Source organism: Balearica regulorum, chromosome 24 (genome assembly GCF_011004875.1).
Source record: "Balearica regulorum gibbericeps isolate bBalReg1 chromosome 24, bBalReg1.pri, whole genome shotgun sequence".
In the NCBI taxonomy this organism is placed as follows: domain Eukaryota; kingdom Metazoa; phylum Chordata; class Aves; order Gruiformes; family Gruidae; genus Balearica; species Balearica regulorum.
In genome coordinates, this window is record NC_046207.1 from 5,093,208 (window position 1) to 5,113,265 (window position 20,058).

Sequence of the window (20,058 nt, forward strand, 5' to 3'; positions counted from 1 at the left end):
TCCCGCCCTCTCGCGAGAGCCGGGACGGCTCTCGCGAGAGGGCGGGAGCGCCGCGCGCGCGCGAGCGCGCGTGCGCTCGCAGCGCAGCCGGAGGGATGGCGGCGGCCGCTGCCGCCGTGTGAGGCCGGTGACCAGGGGTCCGGCCGCGGTTCATTTCCCCTTCCCTTCCCTCCCCTTCCTCCCCGGGTCCCGGCTTTACGTGACACCGGTGCCGCGGCCCGTTACGGGTCGCACGTTCCTGCCCGGCGGTATGAAGGCGGTACCGGGCGGCGCCGAGGGTGAGTGCCGCCGGAGGGTGGTGGCGGCTGGCGCTAGGGCTGTGAGGAGACGGGGGGGAGTCCGGTGTTTCTGAGGCACCGTCGCGGTGGTCGGTGCGGCTCAGTGTCGGGCTGGGGTTGAGGTGTTTTCCCCTGTCCGGCCGGTGGCACCGTGCCGGGTTTTCTCCGGTGCCGTGACTCGCTGCCCCGGCCGGGCCTTTGGGTTTTCGTGCTGGGTGGGTGGGTGGTTCCATTTTTGAAGGAAATAAAGGCGAATATTCTCGAATATTAACTTTGCTCAGATCTGGCGGAACTCTCCCTGTCCCTGGGCTTAACGGGAACTTCTCAAAGCGGAGAAATAACAAATACCGGGGGGAGGACGAGGACGTAGAGCGGAGGGAGCCCGGCTCATGCCGGAGGTGAACCAAAGGCCGTGGGCACAAACCGAAAGGCAAGAGGCTCCACCTGAGCACCAGCAAACGCTTTTTTTCACTCTGAGGGTGCCTGAGCACTGACACGGGGTGCCCAGAGAGGTGGTGGGGTCTCCACGCGTGGAGAGGTTCCCGATCCATCCGGACGTGGCCCTGGACAACTTGCTGGAGGTGGCCCTGCTTGGACCGGGTGACCTCTGGAGATCCCTTCCAGCCTGAACCCTTCTGTGATTGTAACGTAGCTGAGAGTTATAAAGCGTCTGAAAATATCTAACAAACGTCTATTTATGTCTTACTGTTGGATTTGATACGGCCAGCATGAGGTCTGTGAACTGTACGTGCGTCAGTAATGAAAACAAACCCTTGAAATTTTTGCAGGTGAAGGCTCACAGGGTTGCATGCTGTGGCAGTTAAAATGTCGTAGACATCTGTTTGCCTTGGACCCACTAGTGCCAGCGACAGGGTTTGTTTTGGCAGCGATGTCTGCTGGGAGTTTTTGACAGATGCAAGTGTAGAAAAAGCTGTCTCTTAGCAAAAAAAAAAAAAAAAAAGACAAAATTATAGTACTCCTGAAACCTGCAATCTCTTTGTGTGTGTGTCTGACTAGATAGTAGGGAAAATCTGAACCATTTTGTCTCAGAACTTTTTTAGCTGAGCTATCCGATGCTATTTTTTGCTTAGTCACTGATCCTGTGTCCCTCCTTTTCTCTCATCAAAGGGATATTATTCATAACAGCAGAACTTTCTAAAATATACAGCAGAACTTTCTAAAATATACAGAAATGAGCTTGTAGAACCACAGGTAGTAGATGGGAGTCTGAGGGATACGAGAGATGTTTTGTAAAGGCTGAGTAGGTTCTAGGTTGGTAGAGATCCGTGACCCCCATGGTTGTCCACTGCTTTGTTATCTTGGAGCTATGCTAGAAAGGAGACACCAGCACTCGGGTTTCAAGCTAGCGTGAGGTAGGAGCGTGTCTTATTGGCGAATTTGTGACAATTAGCAATTGGACTCATTTAGTTGAGGTTTTCGGTGATGGAAGGCTCTGCGAAGATCTTTACAAGAAGTTGGAGAGTTGGAAGAGAGAACAGTGAAGGGGAATCCAGGAAAGGAAGCTTAACCTTGCTTCTTTAACACAATGTTTTCTACACGCTCTGTTTCCTGTCCTGGGGATGCTTCATCTTTAGACCATGCTGTTGTGTCTTCAGACAGTGCCCCGATATATTCCTGTCATGCCAGAACTTAACCTGACGGGGCCACGTCTTTCAGAGTCTGTGCAGAATAGGAGCTGGCCTTTTCCCAACAGGCCTGTAGGCATTTTATGGTCCTTTAGGTTTTGATAGCTTGTGATATATCCTTAACATTTACTTAACCTTAAGGTCTAGATCGCAGGGATAAATCAGCAGTAAATAAATTTTTTGAAATCATGTTTTGCTTAAAGGTGGAAAGTATTTTCATTACAACTGCCAAGCTGTTTTATTTGTAAGACTTCAACTCTTGTCTCGTTCTCTTTCCTGAATATTCTCCTGTCTTACAGAAACGGAGAAACTGAATAAGATGGGTACCCTATTAGAAAGACTTCACGCAAAGTACAACCAAAACAGACCTTGGACAGAAACCATGAAGTTAGTCCGTCAAGTCATGGTGAGTATTGTTGGGGTCTGAGCAGGAGGGTTTCTAAAGTTTCCTTGTGTAATAATTTTGTTGGTGGTTTGTTACATCGCCTCGAAGTGCTTTACGTTTTGTTCAAGCCATGACTTCCTCCCGGGCCAGTGTGGTTGAGACATGTCAGTTCTCACACCCCGCGGTATGCAGGGGAGGGGGTGATGTCCATACCCGTTCTCCCTGGCCTGCCGTTGCCTTCCCTAATTACAGCCTCCCCCTCTACACCCTAATTGACCCAAGGCAGCTGTCAGCTCAGCGCCAGGAAAAGGGTCAAACTTGTGGTTTCAGCCAGCGCAGAGAAGCCCAAACCATTCTGCTGCTTGCTGTTTTGGAATGTTGTGTTTTGTAAAGCAATTTGTTCCCCGTTCAGTGATATTCAGAACTCGGTGTTGGCTCAGTCAAACATGGGTTTAAAATATTGGTTTCTGGGTGGGAGGAGCAGGCAGCAGGGGGAGAGCTACATCAAAGGCTTCTGCTTACGTTGTGGCGCTAAAAGTTTGCCTGTCTCGTTATTTCTCTGTTGTCTCTCATACAAGTCTTAGCTCATGCCTATTAAAAAGTTACTACAGTCTGTTCTTCCAGATAAGCAAGTTGCTTAAAAGAATATAAATCAATTCCAGGCCTGCCTCAGTTACCTGCTTCCAAAAAAATTCCAGGAATCAAAACGAGGATGTAATTTTGGAATGAAATCTAATCTGCTTTTAATTACCTAAATAAACCTTACTCGATTGATCAAAAGTTGGAATAACTCCCTCTGAGTGATACACAAAAAGGATGTTTTTCTTTTTCTTTCTGACTAAGGAAAAGCGAGTTGTGATGAACTCTGGGGGGCACCAACATCTGGTGAGCTGTTTGGAGACTTTGCAGAAGGCATTGAAAGGTTGGTACCTTCTGTGCGTGCGCTGTGTGAACTACTCAGCAGTGATATGCTATGGAAATGCTCCAAACCGTAAAAGCAAGCAAGATTGTTACTAGCACATTTCACTGCATTCCTAGTGCGTGTGTGCTCCCGTTTACACAAGCACGCTTATCTCGGTGCCAGTCAGGACCAGGCAAGATTGCCTCTGTCAGTTTTACTCTGAATGCTTCTACCTGAATTCCACTTGCGGAAGAAAATCCATTCTTGCTTTGCAGTTCTGAGTACATTTGGTTTTTTTCTATGCAAATTGTTCTGCCCGTATTTTGAGTACGGATATGTATATCGTTGCATATGTGAGGGTGTTAGCAGACATGGGAGGGAACAACTGTTTGAGATTGGGTTTAATGCTGTTGTCTTATTTCTGGGGTCCACTAAGCCTTGCTTTTTTTTCCTCTCTCCATCTAGTATCTTCTCTGCCTGCCATGACGGATCGCTTAGAGTCTATAGCTAGACAGAATGGGTAGGTCTTCTCCTTTATTTTATGGCAAAGGCTTTTCCCGTGTATCTGTACACGTCGTAATCTCACTGCTGGTTGGATTGGTTTTTGTGTGCATCTCATAGCAATTTTTGTTTTGTTTTGTATGTAAGCCTTGGATCTCACCTTAGTGCAAATGGCACTGAATGTTACATCACTTCAGACATGTTCTATGTGGAAGTCCAGTTAGATCCTACAGGGCTGCTGTGTGATGTCAAGGTGGCTCACCACGGAGAAAACCCTGTGGTATGTATTACTAACAAAGATGAGGGTAATTCCTTTGTGGTTTTGGACCTGCCATTTTGGCTCCCTTTTTTTTGAGCAGAGGAAATAGGTTATACTGACTGTTCCGCTAGACCTAGCGTTACATCTTTGCTGCTTGCTCTAATGGAAAGTAAAAGGCTCCGTGGAGTAGTCTGTTCTCACGGGTGAATCTGATCGATGTAGTGTACGTGCGCAAGGACCGTTTCCCTGATGGACTCTCTTTTTCTCTGAGTGGTTTTATAACTGGCAAAATTATTTGAGGAAGTTATCGCTGTGTTTTTGAGAATTTTGTTTCTGGAGGAAGGATAGGGAAATGAATCTTATAAAACTTAGGTCTGGGAATGGAAAGTACTAAAATGTGGAATGCTGAGAGAAAATGGCTTTACTTCCCTTCTGCACATGTATGAGAGTTTGGCCAAGCCACTCTTCTGAGAGAACAGACCATTTTTGATATCTCTCTATAAGATCCTAGGGTTTCAACCTAAGGCTTCGCAATTTAAAAAAGTTTATTTCAAATTAGTCGTTTAAGAGGAAAGAGTATTGCTTGAATTTTTCCCAGAGGGGGTTGACGAGCAGAACTAGAACCATAGTGATATGTAGTTGTGAGCATTGTGTTGCTTCTCATGAAAGGCTGATGCTCAGAAATTTTACTGTCCTAATATTTTACAGTTGCTGTGCTGCACAAAGGCTGAAATTGCTGCATTTGACATTGATATCCTTGTATGTTCTTTCCTTTTCAGAGTTGTCCAGAATTGGTGCAACATCTGAGGTGAGCGACGAGAGTTGTTTGTAGCATTTTCTGACAGGCTTCTCTTTGCAGTATTGATCTGTTGCTTTTTTATGTCTGGAAACGCAAAATGTTTCATAACTGTTCTTTCCCCATGAAGCGTCTCTACTTCTCCAGGGGACTTTCTGGTTTTGGTTCAGATACTTCTGATTCTGACGGCTGTGCGTGGTATCTTGGGAAGCCACAGCACAACATTCCTCAGAAACACTAAAGCTGGGTCATTTAAAGAACACGTTTTGTAGCTTTCGTGTAGCAAAAGTCTTTTTTCTTAAGTGACTTAGTGTCTGTATCAATGTAACTTTTTAAAACAAAACCTTATCTGTTAGGAATTTGAATACATGTTAACTTTTTCTCCCTCTTCCTTTCAGAGAGAAAAATTTTGATGAGTTTTCTAAGCATCTAAGGGGGCTTGTGAACCTGTATAAGTTGCCAGGAGACAAGTAAGTCTATGATATATTTATTTACATCCAAATATATGAAATTAAACAAATCTACAAGTTTTTAGTTCTGTGCTTAAATTTTCATTGTGTGTGATTCTACTGATGTAAAGTTAAAATTTCTAAATGCTGAATCTGATGGCAAGTACTGCGGCTTATCAGCCAGCGGTTCAGTGAGTTGGATTTCATTGCACAATTCCTTTCAATTTTTCTTATGTTGTTTTGTTGTTGTTTGTTTGTTTGTTTGTTTTCCCCCCAGCAAACTTAAAACTAAAATGTACTTGGCTCTGCAGTCCTTAGAGCTGGATCTCTCAAAAATGGCAGGGATGTATTGGTAAGGATATCTATACGGTTGTTGATTTTTGTTGTTGGTTTGTTTTTACTTAATAATGCTGCATCACGTTGGCTGATTCTGATCATACCAAATACTGTATATCTGGGAAACATCCCATCATTGCATCATCATCAGTGCCTCTATCGTTTGACGTTATTGCTACGTAGTACAATGCTGAGGCTATAGAAGGCAGGGGAACGATTTTATATATATATATGTAATATATATATATAAAATGTTCCAAGCTTTCTGAGCAATTCCTTTTGAACTGCAGAATTCAATTGGAAGAAAGACTAAAAGGTAAAAAGAAAAAAGTTTGTAACTAGATGGATTAGTGGTAACATGTTTTACAGTAAGAAACTGAGAGACATTTGACCATCTTTCACTGCTGTAGATTCAATGGATAAACCATCAGTGCTGTAGAGAGTAAAGTAGCTTTTGTTTTGCCTATAACAGTGTGAAGTTTAAGATCGCTACCTCTGTGTGACCGAGAAGTGTGTGTATTGAGCTAAAATCTTAGACTGCCATCAGCACATGAATTTTGGCTTCGAGTATGGCTCTGGCTTGTTACAGACCTGTGATTGCCTCTCTTGCAGGCAAGCCACCAATGCAAATCCCCTCGACAAGATTCTTCATGGCAGTGTTGGCTATCTCACCCCCAGGAGTGGAGGTACCTCTGATTAACACTTAAAGAAAAGAATAAAAATTACTTTGTTCAGGGTCCCCTTTATGGACGTTAGTTTCACAGTCACTGATGGTAGTAATGGAAAATGCTAATCAAACTGAAAGAGGGACAAGGTGGTTGAGTATTTTGTAAGTCCCACGTGATCCAGAAAGCCAGCTTTTCTTTACAAAGCCACACACAGTGATTTTATGGCAGATGGCCACGCCTGTGTCTTTGACAGTAGAGAATCATGGAATGGTTTGGGTCAGAAGGCACCTGAAAGCCCATCCAGTGCCACCCCCCTGCCATGGGCAGGGACACCCTCCACTAGCCCAGGTTGCCCAAAGCCCCATCCAACCTGGCCTTGAACACTGCCAGGGAGCCAGGGGCAGCCACAGCTTCTCTGGGCAACCTGTGCCAGCGCCTCACCACCCGCAGTTTAAAGCCATTACCCCTCGTCCTATCGCTACAAGCCCTTGTAAAAAGTCCCTTGTAAAAGGAACAACTCTTTCAAAGTGCACTAGCAGCTCTGCACAGTGTGTGGTGTGTTACAGTGCAAATATCACGTGGTTAGAGGGGTTAATAATGATCGACCTAACTTGTATCGTCAGGATGCCTGTTCAAAAGCTTCTCTCCCACAGGTCTTCTGATGAATCTCAAGTATTACGTCTCACCCTATGATTTATTTGAAGATGGCACTGGAGCCCCCATTATTTTGCATGAGAACAATGGTAGGTCAGCTTTAGAAGCTGGTGTGGACTACTACTGCTTGAAGGAGAGAAGCAAGCTGAAATCCAACAGTGTAGCTCCCCTCTGCTGTCACCCAATAATACAGGAAAATCACAGGTTGACTTACAGAGGACCTGGGTTCAATGAGGCCATGTGTAAATGCTGGCTTGGTTGACCATCTTCTTGAACCCGTAGCTATTCTGGAGTTTGAACTGGGCTGCCACCAAGGGGGATGGTCTGCAGACAGAGCCTTTTTCCTTAGGGTGAATGTCATTGTTAACACGAAGTTATTTTAATGTGGGCATGCTCGAGTTGCTGCCATCTTACTGGAAGATTATTTTTTATGAATGTGCATGGACACCTGTAGCATTAGGTAGCATACCTAGCTTGGCTGTAGTCCATTTAATGATAAAGGTGAACGCTGAAAACTCTGCCTTGGGGAGGAAGTAAGATATTCCCACCATAGTGATATTTAATTCATAAAGCTTGCTTTGGTTTTTTTCATCAGCTTATGTTGTTGGGTTGGTTTTTTTCCTTGCTTCCTCTTGCAGTTCCTCGCTCTTTGGGTATGAATGTGTCGGTAACAGTTGAGGGAACCATGACAATGTACAAACTTCCAATTGCACCGTTGATTATGGGCTCTCACCCAGTCGACAGCAAAGGGTAAGCAAAGGACGTGTCTGCCAGGCCTTTCTCGGTGGCCTTGTTTAGATGCGAATTCAACATTCAGTCCTCTGTTGAAGTCAGAGTGGGGAGATGACTGCATGATGTCATAGCATTATATAAAGCACTTAACGTGCTGTCTCTAAGCCAAGAAATATGTATTTCAGGCATGTGACATGCTTCTGAGGAGTGTTTTAATTTTAAGAAGGTATAACAATCCGCTGCTGTTTGAGCAAACAGTAAATTGCATGTCTGGCGCTCACAGCAGAAAGCAGGGTCATGCCCTGCATGTAACAAGATCTTGTGTTAACTCAATATTTCAGAACTCCGTCTTTCTCGTCAATCACCAGTGCCAATAGTGTGGATTTACCAGCTTGTTTCTTCCTGAAATTCCCACGTCCCGTTCCGGTGTCTCGAGCTTTCATTCAAAAACTTCAGGGCTGCACAGGTGGGTTGCCTGTCCGTCAGGCAGATACTCCCTAGGTTTTTATTCATAAACTGCTGCTAAAGTTGCTCAAGGTTTTGTGTTATTTTCAGTAAAACCTGGATAAGTTTCTTTTACTAGATGGTAATGCCTTCTCTGGCCCACCATCTCTTTCTGGCTCCCAGGTGCTATCATTCTGTGCCATCCTGTTCCTGCAGGTATTCCTTTGTTCGACACACCGCCCACGTTTGTGCCCCTGTACGAGTTGATCACACAGTTTGAATTATCCAAGGAGGCTGATCCTTTACCTTTAATCCACAATATGCGCTTCTATGCAGTAAGTATGTTGTTACAACCAAGGTGTTACACTTGCAGATGAGCAGTTTTGGGTTTTTCATCTGTTTCGGGTATCTTTCAAGTGGGATAAAGGAAAATGGTACAATGTTTATTCATAAGCAAAAACTATGCTATTCAAGCATTGGAATTCAGATACCGACATGGCCACAGTAATTAGGGAAATTAGGTAATGAAAAGTCCGTTGCTGTTGAAGTGCAGCTGCAGGAATGACAGCAGGGGTATGGGACTGAGCCTGTACAGGTTCTACCCCTTCCTCTTCTTCTGACTGTAACGTGTGGCTGAGTGGATCGCATCACTCTGGGAGAAATTCTAGTTCTTAAATTTGTCGATGACAGATCTCCTGTTAATGTCAGAGGATTTTTCTTTTTCCTCAGAAGGGATGCCATACCCTATGAAACTGTTTTAGTGGGGATGGTGAATAGTGTTTGGCAGTACTACTTCTGAGGAGCCAAAATCATGTTTTGCTTGTTCAGATTGGAAGGAAAGTGATGTCATTGGTTGTCATTTTCAGCCAGAAAAAGGTGGCTTGGTGTCACTTGGATCTGGGGCCTGCTCTTTCCTTCCTATATGTCTGTTATTGCCCTGTACCCAGCAGTAATTGGAGTAAAGCAGAAATTGTTTGTCAGGCTCTTCCAGGACAGCAGCACTGTTACTTTCTGAACAAAGATGCTCCTCTCCCAGATGGAAGAAGCCTTCAAGGAACTCTGATCAGTAAAATCGCCTTCCAGCACCCTGGGCGGGTTCCTCTCATCCTCAATTTGATCAGACATCAGGTGGCGTACAACACGCTGATTGGCAGCTGTGTCAAGCGAACAGTTTTGAAGGAAGGTGGGTACCACATCAAGTGGAATATAATGTGTGGATAATAAGAAACCTTGGGTGATTTTCCCAGGTGTAGGAAAAAGAAATGAGGCCCTTTTTTATTTTCCTTTCTTCTATATGGGGGTATGGAGCTGGTGCCTCTGGTTCATCTCCCGTGTTTCCTAATTTAAAAGCTCCCATGTCTTTCAGATTCTCCTGGGATCCTGCAGTTTGAAGTTTGTCCTCTCTCTGACTCCTGTTTTAGTGTATCCTTTCAGCATCCTGTGAATGACTCCCTGGTGTGTGGTAAGTGGACTTGGTAAAAGCACAAGTGTGTTCACGGGAAGGAAGGCAGGGTTTTCTTCTGCTGTAACCAGGATTTTGATCTCTTCCAAATGCCTTCTCTGTTTTAGTGGTAATGGATGTGCAAGACTCTACTCACGTGAACTGTAAGCTGTACAAAGGGTTGTCTGATGCTCTTATCTGTACAGATGATTTCATTGCCAAAGTTGTTCAAAGGTAAGCTGGATTTTTTTGTGCCGCCGTGCACTCCAAATCACATAGATGAACTCTGTGTCTCTCTCATGTTTATCCCAGCGGTTTTGGAGCCGTTCTGTCTGTGGGTGAGTTTTGGTAGTGGTTGCTTGAATGAGAGGAAAGCTTGGAGCCCTATTGAAAATTCCATTCCTGACGCTGAACCACAGCGTGTCGGAGGTTCCTACCTACGTGTGCCTTCTCCTGTAGCTGCTTGCGTTCTAAATCTTGTAAAATGTGGAAGAGCTCCCCTGCAGTTTGTCATTTACAGAGGCCTTTTATTAAGGTTCCTCCATCTCAGCCACCATTCAGAACACAACAGAATGTTAGCAGGACACAGTACGGACCTTTTGAGTGAGAATAGCTAGTTTTTCTTTCAGAACATTATAGGCTTGCCATCCTTGAGTAGAATTTGACGTTATCATTGATTTTTACAGGGTTGCAGGAAATTAGGTTTGCCAAGCTTCGACAAAGGCAGAATTGGAGTAACAACCCTGATTGCATCCTTTAACTGCAAGATCATGGTCTGTCAGCTATTAGTTATTGGCATTAATTGATTGGTTAATTCTCCCTTTGTGATTGCAAAGTGATGCCTAAAGGCACAGTTGTCTCATGGCTAGATAAGCATGATGGAATAAGTGTAAATACAAGTGGAACAGCAGGGTGTTTACAGTGCCTGGACCTGTTGCTCTCTTGTGCCCAAGAGCCTCGCTGCTTGTGTTAACGTCTGATGAAGTTGTTAATACGTCTTCAGCGAACGTTGCTGTAGGGCGACGCAGTGCACGCTTAAACCCTTTGTCTTGTGTCTTGCAGATGTATGTCCATTCCTGTCACCATGAGAGCAATTCGTAGAAAAGCAGAAACGATTCAAGCAGACACCCCAGCCTTGTCCCTCATTGCAGAGACAGTAGAAGATATGGTGAAGAAAAATCTTCCCCCAGCCAGCAGCCCAGGGTATGGCATGACCACAGGCAGCAACCCAATGAGTGGTACCACTACCCCAACAAACACTTTTCCTGGGGGGCCCATCACTACTTTGTTTAACATGAGCATAAGCATGAAAGAGAGGCATGACTCGGTGGGCCATGGGGAGGACTTCAGCAAAGTGTCTCAGAACCCTATTCTCACTAGTTTGTTGCAGATCACAGGGAATGTGGGGTCAACCATTGGCTCAAGTCCAACCCCTCCCCATCACACACCACCACCAGTATCCTCACCAGCAAGCAACACCAAGAACCACCCCATGCTCATGAACCTTCTTAAAGAGAATCCCCCTCAGGATTTCTCCACTCTGTATGGGAGCAGCCCTCTCGAAAGGCAGAACTCTTCCTCTGGCTCCCCTAGAATGGAAATGGGCCCTGGGGGGAATAAGCAAAAGAAAAAAAAATCCCGCATGCCGGCCGACAAGCCCAAGCATCAGACTGAGGATGATTTCCAGAGGGAGCTCTTTTCAATGGATGTTGACTCCCAGAATCCCATTTTTGATGTCAACATGACTGCAGATACCCTGGACACCCCTCATATTACTCCAGCACCCAGCCAATGCAGCACTCCTCCTACTACATACCCACAGCCTATACCTCACTCGCAGCCCAGTATTCAGAGAATGGTTCGACTTTCTAGTTCGGACAGCATTGGAGCCGATGTTACTGATATCCTTTCGGATATAGCAGAGGAGGCTTCCAAGCTACCCGCCACTAACGAGGACTGTCCACCCATTGGTACTCCTGTAAGAGACTCTTCTAGTTCAGGACATTCACAAAGTGCCCTCTTTGACCCTGATGTTTTTCAGACAAACAATAGTGAGAACCCTTACACAGATCCAGCAGACCTGATAGCAGACGCTGCTGTGAGCCCCAACAGTGATTCTTCAAACCATTTTTTTCCAGATGGAGTAGATTTCAATCCTGACTTGCTGAACAGTCAGAGTCAAAGTGGCTTTGGGGAGGAGTACTTTGATGAGAGTAGTCAGAGTGGAGACACTGATGATTTCAAGGGCTATGCATCCCAGGCTCTAAATACTCTGGGGGTGCAAGTCTTGGGGACCGATGGGGGGGAAAATAAGTTTAAGGGGAGCAATCAGTCCGATACGGTAGATTTTAGTATTATTGCAGCTGCAAGCAAAGCACTGGGGTCCTCTGACATCATGGAGCATCACAGTGGAGGTCAGAGCCCTTTACTGAATACAGGGGATTTAGGAAAAGAAAAATCTCAGAAACGGGTAAAGGAAGGCAATGGTTCTGGGAGTAACATGGCAGGTCCCGGAATAGACGGGAAGGCAGGGAAGCGCAGCCGGACACCATCCAGTGATGGTAAAAGTAAGGAGAAACTTCCAAAGCGGAAGAAGCAGGAGACAGATGGGAAGTCTCCATCTCACAGTTCATCCAACAGGCCTTTCACGCCACCAGCAAGCACGGGTGGGTCCAAATCTCCTGGGAGCTCAGGCAGATCGCAGACTCCTCCTGGTGTAGCTACTCCTCCTATTCCCAAAATAACCATTCAGATCCCAAAAGGAACAGTGACTGTTGGCAAACCGTCTTCGCATGGCCAGTATACGAGTAGTGGCTCCGTCACCTCCTCCAGCAGCAAAAGCCATCATAGCCATTCTTCCTCCTCCTCCTCTTCTTCTTCCTCTTCAACCTCAGGCAAAATTAAAAGCAGCAAATCAGAAGGGTCTTCTGGCTCAAAGATGAGCAGCAGCCTCTACTCAAGCCAAGGCGGCTCAAGTTCAGGTCAGTCCAAGAGCTCCGCGCAGTCGGTGGGAAAGCCGGGATCCTCCCCCATCACCAAACACGGCCTCAGCAGTGGTTCTGGAAGCACCAAGATGAAACCTCAAGGAAAGCCATCGTCACTTATGAACCCTTCCATGAGTAAACCAAACATCTCCCCATCTCATTCTAGACCCTCGGGAGGTTCTGACAAGCTTGCTTCTCCCATGAAACCTGTCCCAGGTACTCCCCCATCATCTAAAGCAAAGTCACCTATCAGTTCAGGTTCTGGAGGCTCCCATATGTCTGGGACGGGCTCAAGTTCAAGTATGAAATCGTCTTCAGGAATGGGCTCATCTGGGTCAATGTCACAGAAACCGCCTCCTTCATCAAATTCTTCGACAGCATCGTCATCTTCCTTTTCGTCCAGTGGGTCTTCCATGTCTTCGTCTCAAAACCAGCATGGAAGTTCCAAAGGGAAGTCTCCGAGCAGAAACAAGAAGCCATCTCTGACTGCAGTCATAGACAAACTTAAACACGGGGTTGTCACTAGCGGGCCCGGTGGAGAGGACCCAATGGATGGACAAATGGGCCCGAGTTCCAATTCCTCAAGCCATACTATGTCCTCCAAACACAATATGTCTGGAGGTGAGTTCCAGGGCAAACGTGAGAAGAGTGACAAAGATAAATCGAAAGTCTCTGTTTCTGGAGGATCTGTTGACTCTTCCAAGAAGACTTCAGATTCCAAAAACGTTGGAAGCACTGGAGTGGCCAAAATTATCATCAGCAAACACGATGGTGGTTCCCCTAGCATTAAAGCCAAAGTAACTCTGCAGAAACCTGGGGAAGGAGGTGGGGATAGCCTACGGCCTCAGATGGCTTCTTCCAAAAGCTACGGGTCCCCTCTGATCAGTGGCTCTACTCCAAAACACGAACGCTGCTCTCCCAGCCACAGTAAGTCACCAGCATACACTCCCCAAAATATAGACAGCGAGAGTGAGTCGGGCTCTTCCATAGCAGAGAAATCTTATCAGAACAGCCCCAGCTCTGATGATGGCATTAGGCCTTTGCCTGAGTATAGCTCAGAAAAACACAAGAAACACAAAAAAGAGAAGAAAAAAGTGAAAGACAAAGACCGGGACAGAGATCGGGATCGGGATAAAGACAGAGACAAGAAGAAATCTCACAGCTTGAAGCCCGAGAGCTGGTCTAAGTCCCCAATTTCGGCGGACCAGTCTCTCTCCATGACGAGCAGCGCTATCCTTTCAGCTGAGCGACCGTCCCGGGCGAGCCCTGAGTTTTTGATCGGGGAAGAAGATGATGATCTAATGGATGTTGCTCTAATTGGCAATTAATTTTCTTCATATCTTTAAAAGATGAGCTGTACGCAGGACATGCGGGTTCTAGAGATTGAAAGGAACCGTTCGTTGCAAACCTGCCACGCTGATTTTTACGGGGTGTGTTTGAAGAGGGAAAAAAAAAAAGTATTTCCAAGGATCTCCAAAGTCTGAACAGAAAGCGTGAGTGCCAGCAGCCCTTTCAGCAAGCCAGGTTCCTGACTGTGGCCTTCATCCCACGGACACTTACACCCATTCTTAATTTATGAGTATTAACAACCCCATCAGAGTTAATGGGTATAAAGTTCAGTATGTGTGTAGGTGCGGGAGCAGCCCCCACACTGGTGCAAACAGAAACACAGGATATTCTGGGAGAGTCCGAGTTCCTCTGCCCCTCTTGCCATTCAGAATAAGTTGCTTTTGGTTTTAGGAAATTTTTAAACTGATTATTTTAGGGCGCGTCTTAGGGTTGGGTTTTATTCTTTTTAAATGGGTGGTCAGAAGAAAAAAAAAAATTTTTTTTTTTTAATTTATTTTTGGGGCATTTCTTCATTCAATGCCTGATTCAGTGTGGTGCTGAGCAACTTCATCTTCCTCTGATACGAGCAGCTCTGCAGGATCGGGCACTGTGTTCTGCTGGATATCAGCCTTTTATTCCAGGTCACAGTGATGAAGGATTGCTGTCTGACTTCCCTTTCAGTTGAGCTATTAATTTCTGTCCGTATCTGAATGCCTCGTGCTCCTTGTTCTCACACAATCTCCGTTTTAATTGTACGACGCAGAGCCCAAAGGGACTTGGGAAATTTGGGTAGAGCCCGTGGATTTGGGCCGCTCTGCACGCGTCCAGCCGCTGTAGCTTTGGTGAAATGGTGAAATTCTGGCGTGCGTTGGAGCAAATCTAAATTGAAAAGGGACTCCACTGTCTTCAGCTGAGCGTTGCTTCCTGCTGCGCCCAGCAACCAGAGCTTCCCCGGAACCCCCTGATGCTGCATTCGTAAAGCGATGATGGACTGTAAGCCGCACACGTCCCATCCTGCGAACACTTTAGAGCCATGTTTAATTTATCCGCTAGAAAAACTTCCATTAATGTCGATAGAACATTCGTGTGCGTTCACGGTTAAATCTGGCCCTTGTTTTCTCAGTCTGTTTCTGAGCCCTTCAGGGTTTTATCTGGATTTTTTGCTGTTTTGGTTTTTTAGTTTTTTTGTTTTTAACTTGCAGCGTGCTTCTCAGATAGTAATTGCGGTAATGCAGACAAGCGTTCCCTTCTCTCCCTGGGAGGTGTTGGCCTGGTGGTGTGTCAGCCGTGTCCACTGACACTGCCAGACAAACGGCCCCGCGCTGGTTCGTCTGGATGAGAGTTGCAGCAGAAACAGTGATTTCCTTAAAAGATGGATTTTCCCCTTTTGGCTGGAATTAAGAGCATGACTCAGGCATCCTCTGTGGTCTTATCTTGTGATCCCTGAAAGGAAAAGAGACTCAGGAGAAGCGTTTTATTTTTAAAAGCAGTTAAATCTGATTCACTGAAGAGGAATGTGGGAAATGGAAGAGTTCTGTGAACACATCTCCTTTCGAATCATATACTGAGCAGAATCCTGCTCCCCTTGGATTTTGCTATTGATTCCTGGAGGCTGGAATTTCCCCTGTGGGAATGAGATTATACTTTGCGTTTGGGCATGTCATCTGAAAAGTTGTCAAGGATTTCAGTTTCTTTTAAACCACAGAGATTTCCAGTCCTCCTTACGGTCTGAGCCCGGACGAGCTGTTTTCTTCCCGCCTCTAGCGAGGCCGATGTCTTTTCAGTAGGATGGCGACTATTCAGTTAATCATAGGGATTTTTTACCTCTTCCTCCTGCCTTTGGCTTAATTCCAGAGCTCCTGCAGAATGCGGGAGCCTGAATTTCTCCAAATTTCCCCTCCAGGCTCCGGAGAATTCTCCCTTCTTGTATTTCCCACCTTTCATCCTTTGCTCCTCGCGGTCTGCGTACCGTAGCTTCCCCCTCAGCGATCTTCACCCTCTTCATGCGCCGAAATGATAGAAAAATAGTAACTAAATTCTAAACCCGGAGCAAATGACGTTATCTTACGCAGCATCGGAATCATATGACTGCGGGGTGTCTGCGAAGAGGATGTAAGAAACACAACACCGGATGAATTTATCTTGAGACTCTGCTGCGGCGGCTGCGCCTCGGAGATGACGCCTGTTCGGACGCCAGCAGGTCGTCACCAGTTTTCCTGCTGCCCCTCTCTTTTAATTTTTTAAAAGTTTTGTTTTACAAAAGCCCTCAGATCCATTCGAGGTTGTGCGAAGGCATAAACAGCCTTCAAAAAGAAAGCGCTCTTCGAGTCGAATCGGGGCTGGGGATTTCACGGGACGGTTTGCTGGCCTCGTTCGTCAGAGTCACGTTTTATCGCTGTGAAACACGGTAAAAGTTGGAAGGAATTACCGTCCGGCTTCGCAATTCACACAAAAATGTATTTGTAAGGAAAGAGCTGCGCGTGTTTCCTCTCTGCTTGCCCAAGACCAAAGTTCAATATCCTAAATTTCTCCCGCGGCAGGCGGGCAGCGCCGTCACCTGCAGAAACGGAGGGAACAAAGTGCCCCCCGGCTCCGTCCCGGACCGTGGGGGCAGCAATTTAACGCTTTTCGCCCCATTTTGCTGCGCCGTCCCCCTTGCCTGTCGTGTCATATAAATCATGTGAGAGAGACCGGAGCTGGGCACCAGCTGCGTGACGCTTCTGTCGCCGTGATGGGAGATGAGGTACACGATGACACGGACGTTTTGACCTGTAAACGCTTGGTCTCTGACAAATGTTTTATTTTTAAAATATTTTTGCTTATTCTCGACAATTATTTGACATCTTTCAGTATTGGAAAGATAAAAAGGTGTAAACGAAATAAAAGCCAAACCTTTTAATCTCAGGTGGTGAAGTATATGGAGATTAAAAGATGAATGGTTCTTTCCTAAATGGTGGTGATGTAAATACCTGGCTGGAAATTTGCTTTTTTTTTTTTTTTTTTTTGTAAATAACCCCGGCTCCTTTTGCATCCTTTTTGGACGTAGGGTGGACTTTCAACTTTTTTGGAAATATTGCAAAGAACACGTTTATTTACATGCAAATAAATCTCTTTGGTACAAGAGGTCTCGGGTCTCTGGCGGGGGGGGGGGGGGGGAGGTGGAGATCATCCGCCACGCTTGATTTTCCCGCGGGAATGACGTCACCGTGACGCCATACCAGCCTAGCCCGTGATTGGCCGAACTCGGCCTCCCCGCTTCTCCCGGAAGGGAGCGGAGAGGTGGGGGACGCCCCCCCCCCCCCCGGGACCCCCGATCCCCGCGGGGTGGGGGGGGCCCCTCCCGGATATCGGGGGGAGGGGGGGTGTCCGCAGCCCCCGGTGCGGCGGGAACGGCACCAGCAGCCCCGGGTGTCGCGGGGGATGGGGGGGGTGGGGGGGTGGCGCCCCTCGCAGCCCCCCCCCCCCCCCCGCCCCGGTCGCACCGGAGGGCGGGAGGACCCTGGCGGCGGCGCGATGGGGGCGGCGGCCTGCGGGGTAGGTGGGGGCGGCGGGGGCGCGCGCAGTCCCGTGTCCCGTTCCCCCCTCCCCCCCCCCCCCGGCCGCCGCCCCGGCCCGCTGCAGCGCGCGCCGCGCCGCCCCCCTCCCCGCGCGCTGCTGTCGGTCCCGTCCCCCGTGTCGTGTTTCCCCCCCCCCTCCTCCCCCCGCCGCCGTGCCCGGCGCTGGCCAATGAGCGCACGCGTTGCTGGCAGGTGCTGCGGAGTGTTTTTGTTTTGGGTTGAAGTTGAGGCCGGAGGAGACGCCGCGGCGGCGGCGGCGGGCGGAGGCCGCGGAGCCCCGGCACCCCTTGTCCTCCTCCCTCCGCCGGCCTTCCTCCCCACCCCCCTCCTCCTCCCCGCCCGCCCCCGGCCCCGCCATGCGGAGGGAGATGAACGGGGTCACTAAGAGCCGCTTTGAGGTGAGGCCCTGGCCGGCCCCGGGGGGTGAGGCCGCCCGGCTCGGCTGAGGAGACGTGGGGGCGGCGGAGGGGGGGACGACACGCCAAGGCCGCAGCTTGTGTGTTCCCCCGCGGCGTGAGGGTGTGGGGCGAGGCTCCCGCAGCCGGGACAACCGGGCATCGCGGCCCTGTGGCAAAGCCGGATGGGGGGACGCGAGGGGGGGGGGCCCTGTATGAGTGGGGCTGGGCGGGGCTTTACCAGGGGCCTGGGGGGGGGTGGGCTGCGGTCACGGGTGTCTGGGGGGGGGTGTGTGTGCAGGGCGGGTCTGTGACCCGCGGGTGGGTGTGGGAATGTTGGTGGGAAACTTCTTGCCCCCCCCCCCGCGCCCCGTTTGGGGGGTGTGTTCCCTGGGGGGGGCAGGGCTGCTGCCAACGTGTTGCTGCGCTGGCAGCGAAGTTGATGATGGAGCAGGGGATGTGGGGAACAGCCTGGAAAACGAGAGAGGCTGGGCTGGGCTGGGGGGCGGCCGGGGGAGGGGAAGGTGGCCCCGGCCCGTCTGTTTTGGGCAGTAGCCGGGAAAAATTTGATTACGGGGGGGGGGGGGGGTGGGGGATGGAGAGGACGGAAGGAGCAGAGGGTAAACAATAAGATCTATTGAAAGAATATGGCACAAAGCAGGCTATGGAGCCAGGGCTGCTTCCAGCTCTGCATTGTTGTAACAGCTGTCTTCCCCGAGTGGGGGAGGAGGCTGGTATCAGGAGTGAGAGCAGCAGCACAAGGTTTACTTTTCATCGCTGTAAGAGGCTGTTGTGGAGGATGAAAATACCTGCCAGTTCCTTCTCCCGACTGCCTGGCTCCCTGTTGTGTACGAGGACGACATGGGAGGAAAAGAGCCTGGAGCGGTAGAGATGTGGCTGTGTGTGTCGTCTCCCCCCTTCATAGAGAGGGGACTGGAAGGCCATCAGGGGAAAACACTGGTTAATGGTAAACTGAAGAGTGTCTGGTTCCACAGAGAACAGTGTTGAATTCCCCAGGAAACTGGCCCTGGAGTTGAGAAAGGTGCAGAAAATAATGGCTTTATTGTACATGAAATTATTTTCTTCTTCTGTCAAATCCGTATCAGGCGCTGTAAATAAGTAGCAGCGTGAATGGTTTCAGGTTGAATAGTGTCTGAACACCCATGTTTCTGTAGCATCCAAACAGTGAACTAAACCTGGGAACTCAGAGAAGGCTGCATGCGTAACGTGTTTTCTCTGGGGTTATTGTTTTTACCATTCTAGTCTGTTCTTGGCTGCACAGATTTTTTTATTTATTTTTTTTTCTCTGAGAACTTTTTTTTTTATTTCTGCAGAGTGGCTGGTTACAGAGCAGAGTAAAGAATAAAAACACGCTGGCAGCAGTCTTCTGTGGGGAAATGTTTTCTCGTACGGCAACAACTATTTTTGCTTGTTTAGTTTTTGTCTTGAAATACTAGAATTCATTCCGGTCTTGAGAGAGCTTTTCATCAGGGTTGTACCAAAACAAGATTAACCCAATTCATTGTGGAAGAAGAGTGGGGAAGAGTTTGGTTTGGGTAGTTTTTTTGCTGGAATTGTGTGTTACTTTCTTCCTGTAGTCAAAAATGGACGAGTTCAAAATAAGCAAAATGCTCCAAGAGTATTTGAGGTCTAGATTAATTTATTTTTTTTTTTTAGTCTGTCTTTGTACAGGAAGAGTTAGTGCATTATAGAAAGACTTGCTTGAGCTACAAGAAGTGCCTTTAAACATTACTGCATTTCTTGGGTATGTTTTGGTTAGTAAATCGAGGACATGGTTTTATTAGCCCTAGCATTGATTATCTCTGACCCACTCACCTATATATCCTGGAAAGGATGAGTTTAGAACTCTTTTGCTTTAAATACATGAGGTTTTCTAGCAAGGGTGTTTTGGTCTGAAAAGCTTCTAAAATGTTAGTGTATCCACTTATAGGTGGATTTATTTTTCAGAGGGGAAGTATAGGTAGACATTCAGCCATGCTTTCTAGAAAACACTTTGTAGTATTTCTGCTTTAAAAGTAAAAGTTCTAGTCACTAACGAGAGCGTGCCTTTTACTGTAATAGTTCACATTTAGTGTGACATAAGGACAATTATGCAAAAATGTGTTGAGACTGGAAGCTGCTATTCAAAGTTGTTGAATATTGTAAGATCACCGAAGACAGCACGGGGTTGAATGCTTGGTGATTAGTACTCCTCCTACATAGCCCTCTGCGTTACCTCCGGATTAGACACAGAGCTGACTGCCGTGGTAGTTTCCCTGACTGAGGAGTGGTAAGTAGGGCCT

The 20,058-nt window shown here is 47.6% G+C and overlaps 2 protein-coding genes across 10 annotated transcripts in view; both read left to right on the forward strand.

Annotated features, from left to right (window-relative positions):
• The first annotated feature begins 22 nt into the window (after nucleotides 1–22).
• MED1 (mediator complex subunit 1) lies at nucleotides 23–16,924 on the forward strand. Of its 4 annotated transcripts, none has more exons than XM_075775482.1 (18): nucleotides 63–278; nucleotides 2,224–2,330; nucleotides 3,153–3,231; nucleotides 3,676–3,730; nucleotides 3,859–3,991; nucleotides 4,750–4,778; nucleotides 5,165–5,236; nucleotides 5,493–5,567; nucleotides 6,164–6,237; nucleotides 6,873–6,962; nucleotides 7,512–7,623; nucleotides 7,947–8,071; nucleotides 8,266–8,384; nucleotides 9,031–9,232; nucleotides 9,416–9,511; nucleotides 9,619–9,724; nucleotides 10,553–10,693; nucleotides 10,871–16,924. In XM_075775482.1, the coding sequence occupies exons 1-18, from the start codon at nucleotides 251–253 to the stop codon at nucleotides 13,800–13,802; spliced, it is 4,575 nt and encodes a 1,524-aa protein (XP_075631597.1). In that variant the 5' UTR covers nucleotides 63–250; the 3' UTR covers nucleotides 13,803–16,924. The 4 variants fall into 4 exon arrangements, with proteins under 4 accessions (XP_075631595.1, XP_075631597.1, XP_075631596.1 ...); XM_075775481.1 differs by having other exon boundaries at nucleotides 187–278; nucleotides 2,224–2,328; nucleotides 3,145–3,231; XM_075775480.1 differs by having other exon boundaries at nucleotides 23–278; nucleotides 10,553–16,924.
• Nucleotides 16,925–17,301: 377 nt separating this feature from the next.
• The window catches only part of FBXL20 (F-box and leucine rich repeat protein 20), a 43,200-nt gene continuing 40,443 nt past the window's right edge, over nucleotides 17,302–20,058 (forward strand). For 2 of the 6 annotated variants that reach the window (XM_075775528.1, XM_075775530.1), the window contains exon 1: nucleotides 17,302–17,337. In XM_075775528.1, coding sequence (XP_075631643.1) covers nucleotides 17,317–17,337 — 21 coding nt within the window. In that variant the 5' untranslated portion in view covers nucleotides 17,302–17,316. Of the gene's footprint in view, nucleotides 17,338–17,556; nucleotides 17,759–19,089; nucleotides 20,046–20,058 lie in introns of those variants that run through there. The other 4 variants (XM_075775533.1, XM_075775531.1, XM_075775532.1 and 1 more) reach the window with 4 other exon arrangements.

Excerpts from the sequence above, each read along its gene's own strand:
- MED1 (XM_075775479.1), top strand. The coding sequence starts at position 251 with ATGAAGGCGGTACCGGGCGGCGCCGAGG. Across the intron at positions 3,232-3,675 it reads TTTGCAGAAGGCATTGAAAG|TATCTTCTCTGCCTGCCATG; the intron begins GTTGGTACCTTC and ends CTCTCCATCTAG. Across the intron at positions 5,237-5,492 it reads TATAAGTTGCCAGGAGACAA|CAAACTTAAAACTAAAATGT; the intron begins GTAAGTCTATGA and ends TTTTCCCCCCAG.